The 17,510-nt window shown below is 41.8% G+C and overlaps 1 protein-coding gene across 10 annotated transcripts in view; it reads left to right on the top strand.

Moving 5' to 3' along the window:
• zswim8 (zinc finger, SWIM-type containing 8) overlaps nt 1–17,510 on the top strand; it is a 60,514-nt gene that overhangs the window by 31,901 nt on the left and 11,103 nt on the right. For 2 of the 10 annotated variants that reach the window (XM_078273629.1, XM_078273626.1), the window contains exons 11-20: nt 315–446; nt 795–974; nt 5,781–5,964; nt 6,408–6,515; nt 6,704–6,828; nt 8,243–8,290; nt 10,126–10,447; nt 13,318–13,473; nt 14,195–14,417; nt 15,606–15,653. In XM_078273629.1, coding sequence (XP_078129755.1) covers nt 315–446; nt 795–974; nt 5,781–5,964; nt 6,408–6,515; nt 6,704–6,828; nt 8,243–8,290; nt 10,126–10,447; nt 13,318–13,473; nt 14,195–14,417; nt 15,606–15,653 — 1,526 coding nt within the window. The remainder of the gene's footprint in view (nt 1–314; nt 447–794; nt 975–5,780; nt 5,965–6,407; nt 6,516–6,703; nt 6,829–8,242; nt 8,291–10,125; nt 10,448–13,317; nt 13,474–14,194; nt 14,418–15,605; nt 15,654–17,510) is intronic. The other 8 variants (XM_078273633.1, XM_078273630.1, XM_078273636.1 and 5 more) reach the window with 6 other exon arrangements.

The following is a 17,510-nucleotide window of genomic DNA, read 5'->3' as shown; positions in this document are numbered from 1 at the left end:
ATCATTTAACATAAAATTCTTTTTACTTTACTTTAGTTTTCTTTTTTTATTGTATTTTCTGTCATATTTATAATGTTACAATTTCGGCTGTTCACGTTAAACGTGGCCAAAGCTTCAAATAACGAGGTATTTATAAGAAATCCCTGTGAGCCTAAACCTCAGATTTCCCACTGTTCTGAACGCTCCGGTTTCAGCAGTTTTTTCTACTCTTGGCTCCATATGATGTCATACCGAGCTGGTTTTCCATATATGGTCATCTGCTTCAGGCAGACACGCTACTGCAGTTTTTACATTATGTGTGTGTGTGTGTGTAGGTGCTGTTTGCATGTGCCGAGGCCCTCCATGCTCACGGCTACAGCAATGAGGCGTGCCGCCTGGCCGTGGAGCTGGCCAGAGACCTGTTAGCCAACCCTCCAGACCTGAAAGTGGAGCAGCCACAGACTAAGGTAAATACAGTCCCAAGTCCCAGCACCCTGCCACCCATTCTCCTATGTCCTTTGACTTCTTTTCTCTCCTTCTGTTGTACAGTCTCAATCTTCCAAACTCATCAGTCAGCATCTTGAACTGTGTAGTGGGATATTGAGCCTTTCTTCATGAAGGAAAGCCACCAGATTCTTCTAATATCTGTTTTATATTGGCATTGTTACTGTGCCAGTTTGTAAATGAGCAACAAATATGAACTATTCACAAACAAATATTCAATAAGAAATTCAAAGTGTGAATGTACTTGTCAGATGTAACATGTTGTCACATGTCCTGACATCATTATTAACTTCCCTGGTTTTTGGATTTAGGGTAAGAAGAGCAAGGTGTCGACCAGCCGCCAGACACAGGTCGCCACTAACACGCTGTCGAAAGCCGCCTTCCTCCTCACTGTTCTCAGTGAACGACTGGAGCTCCACAACCTGGCCTTCTGCACTGGCATGTTCTCCCTGGAACTCCAGAGACCACCGGCGTCTACCAAAGCTCTGGAGGTCTCTCATTCTTACATAAATACACACACATTTTGTTTGCACAGCTACCTCTTAATATCCTAAAAGTTAATTGCATTGAATGGTTGTAGAGTAGCATTTATTGTTATTTTGTATCTGTCTTCGATTCATAACGCTCTAAAAAAATGGGATTTTAACGAATGCATTTTTTATTATCTAATGATAGCCCGTTTATGCAGAGCTGTAATTGAAGAAAAATGCAATCATTGCCAAGCATTGTGTCAAGGCTGTACCAAGGCGCGAAGGCAGGATCTGCTGGCTGCTGTCTGGTCATTTGTTGAGAGGGTTTTCCCACAATGCAACTCTATGGCCTCAAAAGCCTTTGATTATGCCTAATGAGCCCTGTTGACATATCTATTGCCATTACATGTCAGGCTGCAACTACAAATTACGTTTTAATCTGCCAATGATTGAATGTTTTTTCACTCTTTGCTTGAAAAAGCGTAGAAACAAGAAATGGATTATCAAAATAGTTGCTGATTATCTTTTATGATGAATTGACAAATGTTTCAGCTCTAATTTAATGCCATTTTTCTAAACTGAAGATGAACAATTCTAGGCCCTTTAGTATTGTTTGGGACTGATGCACAGTATGTGTTCTGACTTGCTGTTCGTGTAGTCATGCACACTTAGATTTAAAAAGAGCTACGTCTGTTATAGTGTGGATGTCGGTATAAAAAAGGACGCTGGTAAGAATGAAAAGAAGGCCGCATTAGGACTGCACGTTGCTTTTAAACTCGACTTGTTGCAGTGTTCTCTGTATGTCACTCTGAATAGGAGTGTCCCCTAAATGCTATAAATGTAACGGAACTGTGTCCAAGCTAGGACACTTTTTGGCTAACGTTCTATCAAATTATCTGTTCAAATACGCATATCAATGATTTTGCAATGTGTTTACTTAATGTAATGGTGTCAAACTAAAATATAACTTCTTAGCTAAAGGTATATCTTTATTATTAACTTTAGCGTTGTTTTAACAAGAGTATGCAGCAGGAAGCTAACTCCGCTAGCCGTGCCCTACCCTTGGCCATACTTGTACTCCCATTTCTCCCCGCTGTAAAAACTTGCTGGGCGCTGCCGTTTTTTCAGGACATTAACCGTATTAACAGGTCTCCCAAATTGTGGTCAACACATCACGGACCGCACTTCTGTTCTTCACAATAGAAGAGTTGCTGCAACAACTCCAAATGATTGAGTAAAAGCTCCTTTATTTCCCGCGTTAGACCAGATATGTCCAGACAGCGAATTTACGAATCCTACTATGGCCACACCAAGTTCCGCCCTTCAATAGCAGCTCGATTGGTTGGGGTTAGGCATTGACCTCGAGTGGTTAAGATTAGGATAGCCGATTGGTCAGGGGATAGGACCTGTACAAATCAGGTTACTTTACCTTGCGTAAGCTTGGACGCCTGGCCAATAGTAGTGATTGAAGGGTGGGTCATGGCGTGGCCATAGTAGGTTTCGTAATTTTGCGTCCAGATATGGCCACAAGCTGTGAACGGTGTTTGAACATGGACACAGTGACTTACTAGTATTTACTTTTCCTTCTTCAACAAAAACAACAGTTGAATAATGCACTTGTTTTCTAAGAAGAATGCACATCACATGTCAGTCAGTCGGTCTGACATTTATTTCCTTTTTAAAGAAGTACAACACTTACAGCATTTACGTTAGCAGCTACATTTAGCCTAGCTGCCCTTGCTTATAAAGAAAATAAACAAGACGGCCCCGCAGCACAAATTAAATACATTTCACAGTAGTGCAAAGATAATAAAAACGTATAATCTCAAGAAAATAATTGAGACTGGCCTTAAATTCAACAAGTCTAATAGACATGTAGATTAAACCAAAATATTGTAAAAAATAAAATATTTTTATAAAACTATAAAAACAAAACCAGATAAAGTGTTGTAAGGAAACTTGATCTAGCCAGACAGGCTCTAACTGTTTGTAAAATGATTTCTTAAAAAAAAAGAAAAATCTTTAAAGGTCCTATGACATGCTGCTTTTTGGATGCTTTTATATAGACCTTAGTGGTCCCCTAATACTGTATCTGAAGTCTCTTTTATATAGGCCTTAGTGGTCCCCTAATACTGTATCTGAAGTCTCTTTTATATAGACCTTAGTGGTCCCCTAATACTGTATCTGAAGTCTCTTTTATATAGACCTTAGTGGTCCTCTAATACTGTATCTGAAGTCTCTTTTATATAGACCTTAGTGGTCCCCTAATACTGTATCTGAAGTCTCTTTTATATAGGCCTTAGTGGTCCCCTAATACTGTATCTGAAGTCTCTTTTTATATAGACCTTAGTGGTCCCCTAATACTGTATCTGAAGTCTCTTTTATATAGGCCTTAGTGGTCCCCCTAATACTGTATCTGAAGTCTCTTTTATATAGACCTTAGTGGTCCCCTAATACTGTATCTGAAAGTCTCTTTTATATAGGCCTTAGTGGTCCCCTAATACTGTATCTGAAGTCTCTTTTATATAGACCTTAGTGGTCCCCCCTAATACTGTATCTGAAGTCTCTCTTTATATAGGCCTTAGTGGTCCCCTAATACTGTATCTGAAGTCTCTTTTATATAGGCCTTAGTGGTCCCTAATACTGTATCTGAAGTCTCTCTTTATATAGGCCTTAGTGGTCCCCTAATACTGTATCTGAAGTCTCTTTTATATAGACCTTAGTGGTCCCCTAATACTGTATCTGAAGTCTCTTTTATATAGACCTTAGTGGTCCCCTAATACTGTATCTGAAGTCTCTTTTATATAGACCTTAGTGGTCCCCTAATACTGTATCTGAAGTCTCTTTTATATAGACCTTAGTGGTCCCCCCTAATACTGTATCTGAAGTCTCTTTTATATAGGCCTTAGTGGTCCCCTAATACTGTATCTGAAGTCTCTTTTATATAGGCCTTAGTGGTCCCCTAATACTGTATCTGAAGTCTCTTTATATAGGCCTTAGTGGTCCCCCTAATACTGTATCTGAAGTCTCTTTTATATAGGCCTTAGTGGTCCCCCTAATACTGTATCTGAAGTCTCTTTTTTATATAGGCCTTAGTGGTCCCCTAATACTGTATCTGAAGTCTCTTTTATATAGGCCTTAGTGGTCCCCTAATACTGTATCTGAAGTCTCTTTTATATAGGCCTTAGTGGTCCCCTAATACTGTATCTGAAGTCTCTTTTATATAGGCCTTAGTGGTCCCCCTAATACTGTATCTGAAGTCTCTTTTATATAGACCTTAGTGGTCCCCCTAATACTGTATCTGAAGTCTCTTTATATAGGCCTTAGTGGTCCCCCTAATACTGTATCTGAAGTCTCTTTTATATAGGCCTTAGTGGTCCCCCCAAATACTGTATCTGAAGTCTCTTTTATATAGACCTTAGTGGTCCCCTAATACTGTATCTGAAGTCTCTTTTATATAGGCCTTAGTGGTCCCCCTAATACTGTATCTGAAGTCTCTTTTATATAGGCCTTAGTGGTCCCCCTAATACTGTATCTGAAGTCTCTTTTATATAGGCCTTAGTGGTCCCCTAATACTGTATCTGAAGTCTCTTTTATATAGGCCTTAGTGGTCCCCTACTGTATCTGAAGTCTCTTTATATAGGCCTTAGTGGTCCCCCTAATACTGTATCTGAAGTCTCTTTTATATAGGCCTTAGTGGTCCCCTAATACTGTATCTGAAGTCTCTTTTATATAGGCCTTAGTGGTCCCCTAATACTGTATCTGAAGTCTCTTTTTATATAGACCTTAGTGGTCCCCTAATACTGTATCTGAAGTCTCTTTTATATAGACCTTTGTGGTCCCCTAATACTGTATCTGAAGTCTCTTTTATATAGACCTTTGTGGTCCCCTAATACTGTATCTGAAGTCTCTTTTATATAGGCCTTAATGGTCCCCTAATACTGTATCTGAAGTCTCTTTTATATAGGCCTTAGTGGTCCCCCTAATACTGTATCTGAAGTCTCTTTTATATAGGCCTTAGTGGTCCCCTAATACTGTATCTGAAGTCTCTTTTATATAGGCCTTAGTGGTCCCCTAATACTGTATCTGAAGTCTCTTTTATATAGGCCTTAGTGGTCCCCTAATACTGTATCTGAAGTCTCTTTTATATAGGCCTTAGTGGTCCCCTAATACTGTATCTGAAGTCTCTTTTTATATAGGCCTTAGTGGTCCCCTAATACTGTATCTGAAGTCTCTTTTATATAGGCCTTAGTGGTCCTCTAATACTGTATCTGAAGTCTCTTTTATATAGGCCTCAGTGGTCCCCTAATACTGTATCTGAAGTCTCTTTTATATAGGCCTTAGTGGTCCCCTAATACTGTATCTGAAGTCTCTTTCCTGAAATTCAGCCTTGGTGCAGAATTACAGCCACTAGAGCCAGTCCCACAATGAGCTTTCCTTAGGATGTGCCATTTCTGTGTCTGTAGCTTTAAATGCTATTGAGGAGGAGAAAATCAGCTTTCATTTTCTCAAAGGCAGAGCAGGATACCCAGGGCTCGGTTTACACCTGTCACCATTTCTAGCATTCTAGACTGGGGGAACTCATATTAATGTTAAAAAAACCTCATAAAGTGAAATTTTCAGGCCATGAGACCTTTAAAAAAATGTATTCCAGGGAAAAGAATGGATTAAAAAAATCAGCAGAAAAAAAATCACGATACGTACGTAAATCCCTTTTTTTCCCCCACCCTTATTGTATATGATATATCCAAACTAGGAGTAGAGCTGCTATAGAATGAGGAGACCTGAACGTGTACTAAACTGAGTGCATGTGTGTGGGTTGACCAGGTGAAGCTGGCCTACCAGGAGTCGGAGGTGGTGTCTCTGCTGAAGAAGATTCCTCTGGGCCTGGTGGAGATGTCGGCCATCCGAGAGAGAGCCGAGCAGCTCCGAGACGGAAACTTCTGCGACTACAGACCTGTGCTGCCTCTCATGTTGGCCAGCTTCATCTTTGATGTTCTGTGTACCCCAGGTAAGCACCAATTACTCTCTGATCATTGGAGTTCAAGATACAAAACATTGAACTCTACTGACGTTTTCGTCATTGAAGATATAAAAAAGGGTACTTACAGTGTCGTTTTTGTCTTGCCTAGTTTTTAAGATTGGTCTAATACTTCAAATAAACAAAGCCATCTAGTTTTCTCTTCATAGATATTTGGGATATAAGTCACAGCCATGCCATTTGTTTTACAGTTGGTTCTCGTCAGCTCCAAGCTGAAAAATAGATCAAATATCCTACGAAGACCGATCAAGACCAGTTACCTGTGTGTGTGTGTGTGTGTGTGTGTGTGTGAGTGTAAAGTGGCAGCTTAGTGACTGAAGAAGTTGCACTGTTATTTCTCCGACCAAGCTTAGGATGTTTTTATTGAGAACTTCCAAGAATTAACATTCCCTTTTTACTTTATTTCCATATTGTTTGTGCAGTCGTGTCCCCAACGGGTTCCCGTCCACCAAGCCGCAACCGTAACAACGAGATGCCCGGTGATGAGGAGCTGGGCTTCGAGGCTGCTGTCGCTGCACTTGGTACATTTATTCTCTGTCTGGTTTCGATTCTGTCACTCTTTCTGCTCCTCAGTATCTCTTTTTCCCTCCTCACCACTTTTCTCACATCCTCTATCTTTTGTCCATACCGTCCACTGTGCCATATGTCTCCCACACGCTTTCCTGCTGTAATCTTTCCTCTTGTCTCCGCTCTCTGTGTGTGTCTGCAGGTATGAAGACCACCGTGAGTGAGGCGGAGCATCCTCTGCTGTGTGAAGGAACGAGGCGGGTGAAAGGTGACCTGGCTCTGGCTCTCATGATCACCTATAAGGATGACCAGAGCAAGCTCAAGAAGGTAGCCATCAGTACAGTGATCATTCTAACATTTGATAAGAAAATGGCACTTTCTTCATGTGTGACTGATAACCGTGAGATGTGTTCTTCTAGTAAGCCAGGCAGGGCAAAAATAGAAATAGGATGAGAGCTTCGGGCCGTGCTTGGAGAACCGTGCATTATTTCCTGTTTTTAGTACTTACACATGAAAGATGATTCTGTTTTGGGTCACAAAAATGGTTCTCTTTTGACACGTGGGCAAATACTTACAGAAAACATAACACACAAGTAACATGGGATAGATATGTATACAGGGGACAAAATGTATGTAGGAGTCAAACTGTGAGTTCCTGTGCAGGCCTACACATACAGAACCAACCAGGAACAATGGAAAACGCCATATAGAGAGCCTTTTACACAACATTGAATTGCTTCTGCTGGGGAAATCCAGAATAAGAACACCTTAAAGCCTCATTATCCTTATACTAGGCATCGACCCATACTGGTTTTTCAAGGCAGATACCAATACTAATTATTAGTAGTTAATGAAACCGATAACTGATATTTGGAACCAATATGCATTTACATAATCTGCAAACTGCCCAAAAAAAAAAACGGCCCAATCATCGGTCTGTCCCTAATTTATACGAACGATGGATCTATTATTTTGATTATGGAAAGGGTTATTGAGTGAAAAAGCACTACCTGCCCAGCACCAAACAGCAGACACTGTTAGAGACAAGCTGGGACTAGTGGAGCATTTAGCAGCTAAAGACACAGGAGCCAAACCAGAGCTAAATGGATGTTAATGTGGCTCTCTGTCCGCTGCTATTATATTAGAGATGTTGCGATACCATTTCTTCCTTCCCGATACCGATTCCAATACCTGAACTTGCGTATCGGCTGATTCTGAGTACCGATTTGTTAGCATGTTAAAAGACACATATCTATATTACTATTAACTGTTTTAACAGTTGTGCACTACTATCCCTGTATTAATGTGATATGATTTCTACCATTGTTGTATGGCCTGGCTCAGGTTTAACTCTCGAACCCCACAAATAATGAACACTGTAGAACTTTCTTTTATTATCCAGTCAGTCCTAACGGAAAAAGAACATAAATGAACTACGTGAAAGTAGAATTTCTTCAGGGCTAAATTACGCGGTATCGGATCGGAGCATAAACTCCAGTACTTACTGATACCAGCGTTTTAGGCGGTATCGGAGGCTTTTCCGATACTGGTATCGGTATCGGAACATCTTTAGTAAGCATGCAACTGTTTGCTAACAAGCTCATCAAATCAACTTTGTAATTAGGGACCCAAGCAGCGCAGCTCGCTGTTGGAACCCTATTGATTTTGTTTTCTTTCTTTGTTCCTTTCTTTCTTTCTCTCTTTCTTTCTTTCTTTCTTTCTTATTTTTCTCCGCTAAAAGTGTTCGTGCAGCAAAAACCGTAAGACTAAAAGTCACCGAAATTGGCAGGTGGGTTGCAAATTCCACCCACTACTCAGGCACAAACAAAATACACTCATTGTCCTCAAGGTGGGGCTGTAAACGATCAGATTTACGTTTTTTTTTTTTTCACAATTATCTCAATCGGCTTGGCTTTTAGAGTCACCCTTTCTCCATTGTTTTTAATGAATCTCAATTCATCTGCATCTTTGCTCCAAATGCCTTCTGCTCTAAAAATGCTCAAAAATTCTATTTTCACAAACCCATCGAGAAACTTTACACAGAGTAGTTTGTAACCGTACAGAAGTCCTGACGGCTCATTTAAAGACACAGTTTCTGAATCGTGGCTGTGTGCATTTCTCTGTGGATTGAGCGTTTGGACACTTTCACAGTATTTATATAGCAGCTCAACCTGCTGTAATCAAGAAAGACATGGAAATCTCACTTTAGATTAGATTAGAGTCAACTGTATTGTCATTGTGCAGAGTACAAGTACAAAGACAGCGAAATGCAGTTTGCGTCCAACCAGAACTGCAAAAAAAAAGCAGAAAAGTGCAATGTGATATTCAAGTAGGTGGTGCATAGGCAGGACAAGAAATAGATTGCAGTGTTATAAGAGCAGAATAAATATGGCTATGTAATATGAACAATGTATGAACAACATGTACAGATATGTGCAATGTAGTAGCAGCAGGGTTCATACTTTTTGAAAAAACCTGCAAAAGTTATGGAATTTAAAAAATGCAAATTCCAGGCCTGGAAAGGTTTTGGAAACCTAAAAAGACCCAGAAAGTTTTCGATAGTCATGGAATTTTTTTTTTTAAACACAGAATAATAATATGTGATTAATAAATGTATTTCACGTCGTCCTGACCTCACCGTTCTATTCGGGGCGCGATATTACGACTCCCACTATGAACCACATACATTGTCATTCATTTTATTGTTAAACCTCTGAGGGTGAACTTAACACAGATTTCTATTCTTATTGTATAATGTCGACTGACTTTTTCAGGAATACATAGTCATGGAAATTTGCCGAAAAGTCATGAAAAATTATTGGTTAAATGCGTATGAACCCTGTAGCAGTGATATTATACTAGTAGTAAGAATAATATAGATATAGATGTATGCAGTGTATTAACAGACTATATAATAAGAAAAACAGAATAAATATGGATATACTGAATGAACCATATAGACAGAAATGTACAGTATGTACAGCTATGTGCAGTGTGGTTACATTATAAGAGTAGTAAGAATAAGTGTATGTGCAGGATGAATAGTATGAAGAGCAGTAGAATCTGGCTATGTATATGTGTAATTACAGTATGTACATCTGTAAATAAATAAATAAATAGATCAGTATGGGTGGGGTAGGGTAGTGGGGGGGGCTTAGTGGGTTAATTATCACCGGGATGCAGAGTTAGAGTTCAGTACTTCTTGCAGTATGGGACATGTAATGATCAACACTTCACTTCTCACTCTAAACAGGATTGGAGACTTACTTTTCGAAGTTAACCAGGGGTGGTGGTGTGGGAGGGGGAGGGGGTAGTGGTGGGACATGGTGTTTGCTTACCTAAACAGACCTTACCCAGTTGTTCAACCTTCCCGTGCTAAATCCAGATGTTCTAAAATCAGATAATCTCACATCACACATCTGTTTCAACAGATCACCAAGAATCAAAGCCAGCTATGGGAGTTTAGGAAGTGAAGTTTCTCCTCCGGTTTCTTAAATTAACACGTCCCCCTCCCTCTCCCCCCTCTCTCTCACTCCCTGTGTTCCCGGGTTCCTGTGTGTGTGTCTCTCGCTCTCTCTCTCTCTCTCTCTCTCTCTCTCTCTCTCTTCCTCCTCCCATCCTCAGATTCTGGATAAATTGTTGGACAGGGAGAGTCAGACCCACAAGCCCCAGACGTTAAGCTCCTTCTACTCCAGCAAGCCGGCAGCCGGCAGCCAGCGCAGCCCGTCCAAACACACTGCGGCCAGCCACAGTGGGGCGAGCACGGCCACCGGAGGGGTCTCCAAACACGCACCCTCGTCTTCGTCTGCCACCGCCGTGGCCGCCTCTTCGTCCAGCTCTTCCTCTGCTGTGGCGGTGGCTGGTGAAGAGGTGGCTCATCAGGCTGATCTGAACTCAGTGCAGAACAGTACAGCGGGAGAGAGAAGCACGCAGACCAAGGAGCATGGTGAGAACCTCTCTGGCTGCCATATGTTATACTGTAGAGCAGAGATCTTCAACAGGTGGTCTGGAGAGTTGCTGCAGGGGGGGGGCTCCAAATTATTGTTTGATGGGTTAAAACAAATATGTCTGAAAGTATACATTAACATGAATCCAACATATTATAATTAGTGCTGTCAGTTAAACGCGTTGTTAACGCAAACCCATTTCAACGGCGTCAGTTTTTTTATCGTAAGATTACCGTTCTTTTTGGCCTAGCAAACTTTGTAGTTTTTTCACATGCTGTTGCAACAACTAGTAACGTTAGAAAAACTACAACACCACACCGGATCTAGCTAGACGGGAAACAAAACACTCGTTTGGGCTTGCGAGCCGGCCAAAGAGTAGTAGGCTAACGTTACGTTTTGAGTGGCTGGCGAGCGCGAGACACCGAAATGGATGCCAATAAGATTCTGAATGGAAAGTTTACTTTTAAAAAGTTGCCAAATGGTTCCATTGACAAGACCAAAGTGATCTGTGTGTTTTGTCGTTGTGAACTGAGCTATCACAAGCACACAGCTGATGGCCAAGCACACAGCTGATGGCCAAGCACACAGCTGAAGGCCAAGGTAGCCATAAGATAGCCATCCACAGATACAGTTAAGCTTTAAGCTAAGGATTTACTGCACACATTAAATCATGATGTATAAATATATGAATATGCCAACAATTTTTATTTTAAAAGCTTAGTATTGAATGCAACATCAAAATGTACGCGTTGAGGCTTTAGGCCACCCTATACGTTATTGTAGGCCCTACAATAGTAGGCCCTAGTAGGTCTTTTTTTCAGCTAAGGGGTCCTTGGCCTAAAAAATGTTGAAGACCCCTACTGTAGAGCACATGTGTCAAACTCAAGGCCCGCGGGCCGAACCCGGCCCCTCGCAGATTTCGATCCGGCCCTCCTATTAATTTAGGTTTATAATAAAGTTTGGCCCGTCTAGTTGTGCGCCAAACCAAAAAGTCAAACTCCAATTACGCACCCAATTTGGCAGATTTACCAACGTTGAGACTCAGAAATTCCCCCAGAAGCAGAGAGTTTTCATATTTAGGCTGTGAAACAGGTTGTTGTAAAAAAATGTAGTCATTGTCATGCTTGATTTTTCTAAACTCTTATGATGGCTAAGGAACTTTTTAAGGGCTTTGTGTTGACCAAAGTTCGACAGAAAGCCCTTAAACGAGTGACAAAGAAAGCAACAAAACGGACAAATGTTTAAAAAAAGGGACAAACACGTCTGAGAAAGCCACAAAAAAGTCTGAAAAAGCAACACAAATGACCACAAAAAGTGACATGCAATAATACAGTCGAAGATATTTGACTGTGCAGTATGTATTTAAAAGCATGTCAATAAACTGTACATGTCTGGCCCTTGATGTAATTCTCTTTTCCAGTGTGGCCCTTAGTGAAAACAGTCCTGCTGTAGATCATCCACAGCAGCCTCATATTTTAGAAATGGTTACGAGACACTCTGGCTCATTAGGGAGCAGCGGTTCAGCAGTATAATTAGGATCTGTGTTTTAAAAAAATGATCTTTAATTCAGGTAATCACGCTATGGTAACGCAGTATTATTTGATAGCGATAGGGCTGGGCAACATGGATCAAATCAATATCAATATATACAATATTTTTGACCAAATATCTCGATATTGTGGGGTTGACAAATGGTCCATCCATCCATCTTCATCCGCTTATCCGGGGTCGGGTCGCGGGGGTAGCAGCTCCAGCAGGGGACCCCAAACTTCCTTTCCCGAGCCACATTAACCAGCTCCGACTGGGGGATCCCGAGGCGTTCCCAGGCCAGGTTGGAGATATAATCCCTCCACCTAGTCCTGGGTCTCCCCCGAGGCCTCCTCCCAGCTGGACGTGCCTGGAACTCCTCCCTAGGGAGGCGCCCAGGGGGCATCCTTACCAGATGCCCGAACCACCTCAACTGGCTCTGTCTGGTTGACAAATGGTGCTTTCACAAAATATTGACACAGTGAGATTTTTGATAAATAATCATCAGTAATGTGGATGTAATGACTTACGGTGCATTCAGACCAAAAAAGCGATCCGGCAATCAATGAAACGTCCCATTTGTGTGACATCCTGTTGTGTTCTTAACTCCCCCCCCAAACAAAGCACAAGTAGACTTTATATTTCACAACTACAGTTCTCCGCCAGATTGTTTATAGAACTCAACGTTTCCGACCGCACTTGAAGGCAGCTTCATTTCACAGGAGAGAGAAAAGAGACGAGTGAGTGATTTGTTGTTGCAGGAAACATTCAGCTGTTACACAAACTCCCGGGCAGTTCAGTGCTTGCGTTTCGTTTTTACCCCTGGTCATTTTTTTAAAAACTTTCTTGTGGCAGCGCTAGAGGCAGTGATGTTTCCTGTTTCCTGTACGTGACTCTCTCGCCGCCTCAAAACACGGTGACAAGTCTGATCGCCCGTTGACGTCGCGTTGCGTTTCTCCAAAAGTTGAGTCGGTCTCAACTTTTTTCCGCAGGCCCGCTGTGTTTCTTTTAAGTTTCCCACCTGCGTCAACCCCGCCGCAGCCTAAACACACTACCCCCACTCAAAATAGATGGAAAGACCTGCGTTTTTGCTGGACCGTCGGACAGCCGACGCAGGCAGTCTGAGTCCATCTAAGTGGGTAAAATAATAGAACAGCTAGAACAGTCTGGTAAGTGCAGAATATTACATCACATTACTGTAACGCAGCCGGTAAAACCAGGAAATGTCTTGCCATATTACGATATCCCAATCTAAGACGATATCTGGTCTCATATCACGATAACGTTATAATATTGATAAATTGGCCAGCCCTAGATAGTAAAAGATGTTCTTTCCTTGCAGTGTCAGATGGGCCTCCTTCATCCAGTGACCAGCAGAATGAAACGGCTCCATTTAAGCCTGAGGCCACCGTGCCCAGTCGGCTGGCGCTGGGGGCGCGCTGTGGATACAGCCAGCGCTGCTGGGGCTCACCTGTCCGGCAGAAGAAGAAACACACCGGTAAACTCAATCATCTCTATATTCTTTACACAGAGCACATACTTCACACTGGCACTACCTCCTCTTTTTAAGAGAATCTGTTTAACTTAGTCCTACTTTTGGGACCAGTCAATCCGCAGATACAAGATGCCAATAGACTGCAGACTAATAGACTTAAGAACTGATTTGTCCCTGCTGCCACTGGCCCTTTAAATAACTCAATGTGATCTTTATATAGTATTTATTTCTTATTGTTTGCCTGGTGGTTACTGCTGGCTGCGCAAGAAATTGCCCCTTGGGGATACCAAAGATATCCTTGATCCTTGCTGTACAGCCACATGATTTTTTAGCCTGGATCATATTTCTGAAACCGCTCCACATCCACAGAATGAACCTGCACACATACTAGTGATCAGGGATGGATCCGATCGGCGCCAATATGGGCATTTTTTAACTGATCGGGGATGGGCATTCACCCCGATCACCTTACTCCGATCATTTAGTCACCTGATTGCTGAATTATCAGCTGAGCACAATTTGCGGCAGAACGTGAACTGATTTTATATGTGAGTTTTACAAAAATGTTAAATGTATTTGGTAAACAAAAAAGCGGAGTGCAGCTCTATTATGTAGGCAAACACAAGTATCGGATTGGGACTCGGTATCGGCAGATATTCAATATTTTATAAAATCGGATCGGGATCAAGGGCCAAAAATATGATGTGCACGTTGTTTCGGACAGGCATGGCGAGTATCGACAGCAGTGCTCCGGAGACGACCTCTGACAGTTCCCCCACCCTCAGCCGGCGGCCGCTCCGGGGCGGCTGGGCAGCGACATCGTGGGGGCGGGGCCAGGACAGTGACAGCATCAGCAGTTCATCATCCGATTCGCTGGGCTCCTCCTCCTCCAGCGGCTCTCGCAGGGCAGGGGGCGGGGCCAGGGCCAAGAGCACCGACACCAGCAGGTAAGCACAGACTTCCTCCTCATCAGGTCACTAAAGCCTTTTTCGCACGGGATTAGTATCCTCTCGGGACCTCGTGTGATTTAGAAAGTCTCCCCCATCTGCAGCACTGTTGTCGGCCAGTGCGTCAGCATGCCGACCCTGGTGAAGGACAGTGTTAATTAGGTGATCGAGACAAGAAAGTCTCCTATACGGTTCCAGGGCTTTGATTATGTTGCTGCCTTGATCTGTTCCCCTCACTATTCAGCTGAGGGAGCAGCTAGGGTCGAGTTTTTTTTTTACGTTTCTTCATTCGGATCCATTTGCGATCCGTTCCATTCTGAATAAACAAACAACGCCGTTTACATGCTTCGTCCTTGTTGTATTATTCATTAAGATAATTCTAAACAGATTTCTGTAGTTGAAACAACTCAGAATTGTAGTTGAGAACGTCAGTTATAACGGCCCACGTATTAAAAAAATGTCTGGTTTAAATCGGGCTCAGGCTCATAATTCCAGTTAATGTGTCGGGACGGGCCAGGCTCGGACACAACGGGCTCGGGTAGGGTCGGGCTTGATTTTTTGGGCCCGATCTAAGCGCTATCGCATGGGATTAATATTATCACAGGACCTCGGTGTTCGGCGAACTATGGTAGGTCATTTGCGGGGGAATTTTAACTTTACAAATTACAGACATGGCCGATTTTTTGCACGGGATTAAGATAATGATTACGAATGACTAGAGGTCTCCAGGTAATACTAATCCAGTGCGATTAGGCCTCATGACATATGAAGTAAAAGCACTAGCTGGGTTACTGGAATGACCAACAACACAGCAGATTGAATTAAAAACAAAGGCTGTCTGTTAACAGAAGTCTACTTCGTCTACAACTGATTTCTCATCAGTTGGCATCTGCTGACTTGCAGACAGTCAACTCCCTGTCAACCTGTGGTCCCCAGCAGGGGGTTTTATAAAGGAGGCTAAAGCTGGTATTATACTGTGACCCAAGGGGTTAACACGAGTCCCGCTGTAGATGCATATGGCATAGTTGTTTTGTTTTTTTATTTCTAGTTCAGCATCTTATTTGACCTGTTGATGTCAACACTACAACAATAGACCGATGTATCGTACATGATCTGGCCATATCCTGTTTAAAATCCTATTCCCCACTGTAACTGTGTTTACATTCTTTCATTGACTTTGTGATACAGAGCGATGGTGGGCTATGAACCTACTTATAGAACTGGAGTCACATCCAGGTAACTTCAATTTCTCCTTGTCTCATTACTTCTTTCATTCACTGTGATAGAGAGCCGGGTTCGCACTGAAAAGGCGGCTTGCGATGGAAATGTATTATGTGTTGTTAGTGAAAAAGAAAATATTACTGAGGGTAACTACCATTTTTTTTCAACCTGGACCCTATTTTCCTAAGTTTTTGTGTGTAAGTTACTGATAGGAACAATACTCTTTGAAATTGGTCCAGTATTATACGATGGAACCAGCAGCCACACCGGGCTGCAATGTAACCCTACAGGGCAAATGTGCATCGTCAGTTTGGTCCACTAAAAGTGCTTTATTTTGCCACTGAAAGGCTTAATTATTATTTTAAGTGTCTGACATTATGGAAAGGATCCCCACAGAGAGAGACCTATTCAAGATCTTTCTGTTTAACCAGAAACAGCTCTGAAGTCGCTAGCGCTAAACCCACCAGACTCCATTTAAAAACAATACTTCTAGCGTGTATAGAGCCAACATATTTTCACATGTAAATCGGTAAACTATGTGTTTATTTCAACCAAAACTAGAGTTTTGATGGTTGGGAAAGTGGAAAGACCTAAAACGTCTTTTCGTAGTTTTATTTTGTTTCTGTCGACTTCGAATGAAGTGTGTTTTATGATGCTAAAATTACTGTTTATTTACATGGAGTCTGGTGGTTTAGTGAACACGATTTCACAGATGTTTCTATGTTTAAAAAAAAAAAAAAAAAGGATCTTACTCTTTAACAGAAATGTCGACCTCCTTAGAAATCCTTTCCATAATGTTGTCAGACACTTAGAATATTAATCTGAGTCTGTCAGTGGCAAAACGAGCACTTTTGTGAAGGTAAATACAAGCTGGACAGTTGTTCTATTAACTTACATTGTAGCTTGTTTCTCCGCTGCCGACTGCACCGATCTCACTTAATACTGCACCAATGTCAAAGATTGGTGTTCCCATCAGTCACTTAGACACAAAAACATAGGAAAATAGGGTCCAGGTTGAAAAAAACGGTAGTTATCCTTTAATTTCCTTAATGATTTCTTCACTCTGAACAATGTCCTCCAGCATCTGAAACTTGTATGAGAAAACGCAAGCAGCCCAAGCTGACCAGTCCCAGCTCTTGTGGTGTCCAAGTGGTATATCTGTAGCTGCTGTAGTCCCCGTGTGTTTTATTTTACAAGTAGGTGCACGTGAGCCACGGCATAGCTACGCGGCTACAACATAACCCCTTAATGTACAACTCTAAATCCACCTTAATAAAAGTGATGTTCTGACTTGAGCCAAACACAGACCTCAGATGTAAAGCACAGATCACATCAGTTCACAGTGACATTAAAGAGAAGGTGACAGTATAGAGATGTTCAGCGATGTGCTGAGATACAAGCAGGGGCAAAACACTGAACTCCCCGATTACCTTAGTTGGCAATCTTGTCATCTGACAAGTGATATGATGGTTGCCATATGATGGAAATAGTTTTAAATAACCTTCATATTGGCTGTCTGCTGCACCCATGCTTCCAATAAATTGTTGAATTTGATGATCAGTAGGGCTGGGCAATATATCGATATTATATTGATATTGTGATATGAGACTAGATACCTTACCGGACTGTTCTAGTTGTTCTATTATTTGCCTTTACCCACTTAGTTATTAAATCCACGATACTGATGATTATTTATCAAAAATCTCGTTGTGTATATATTTTGTGAAAGCACCAAATGTCAACCTTACAATATCACCGCAATATCGATGTATTTGGCCGAAAATGTCGTGATATTAGATTTTCTCCATATCGCCCAGCCCTAATGTCGAGGTATTTACATGACATTTCAAGTGAGGGCAAATTTATGAAAAT

Source organism: Sander vitreus, chromosome 17 (genome assembly GCF_031162955.1).
Source record: "Sander vitreus isolate 19-12246 chromosome 17, sanVit1, whole genome shotgun sequence".
Taxonomy (NCBI): domain Eukaryota; kingdom Metazoa; phylum Chordata; class Actinopteri; order Perciformes; family Percidae; genus Sander; species Sander vitreus.
This window is presented reverse-complemented; position numbering and strand designations above follow the sequence as displayed.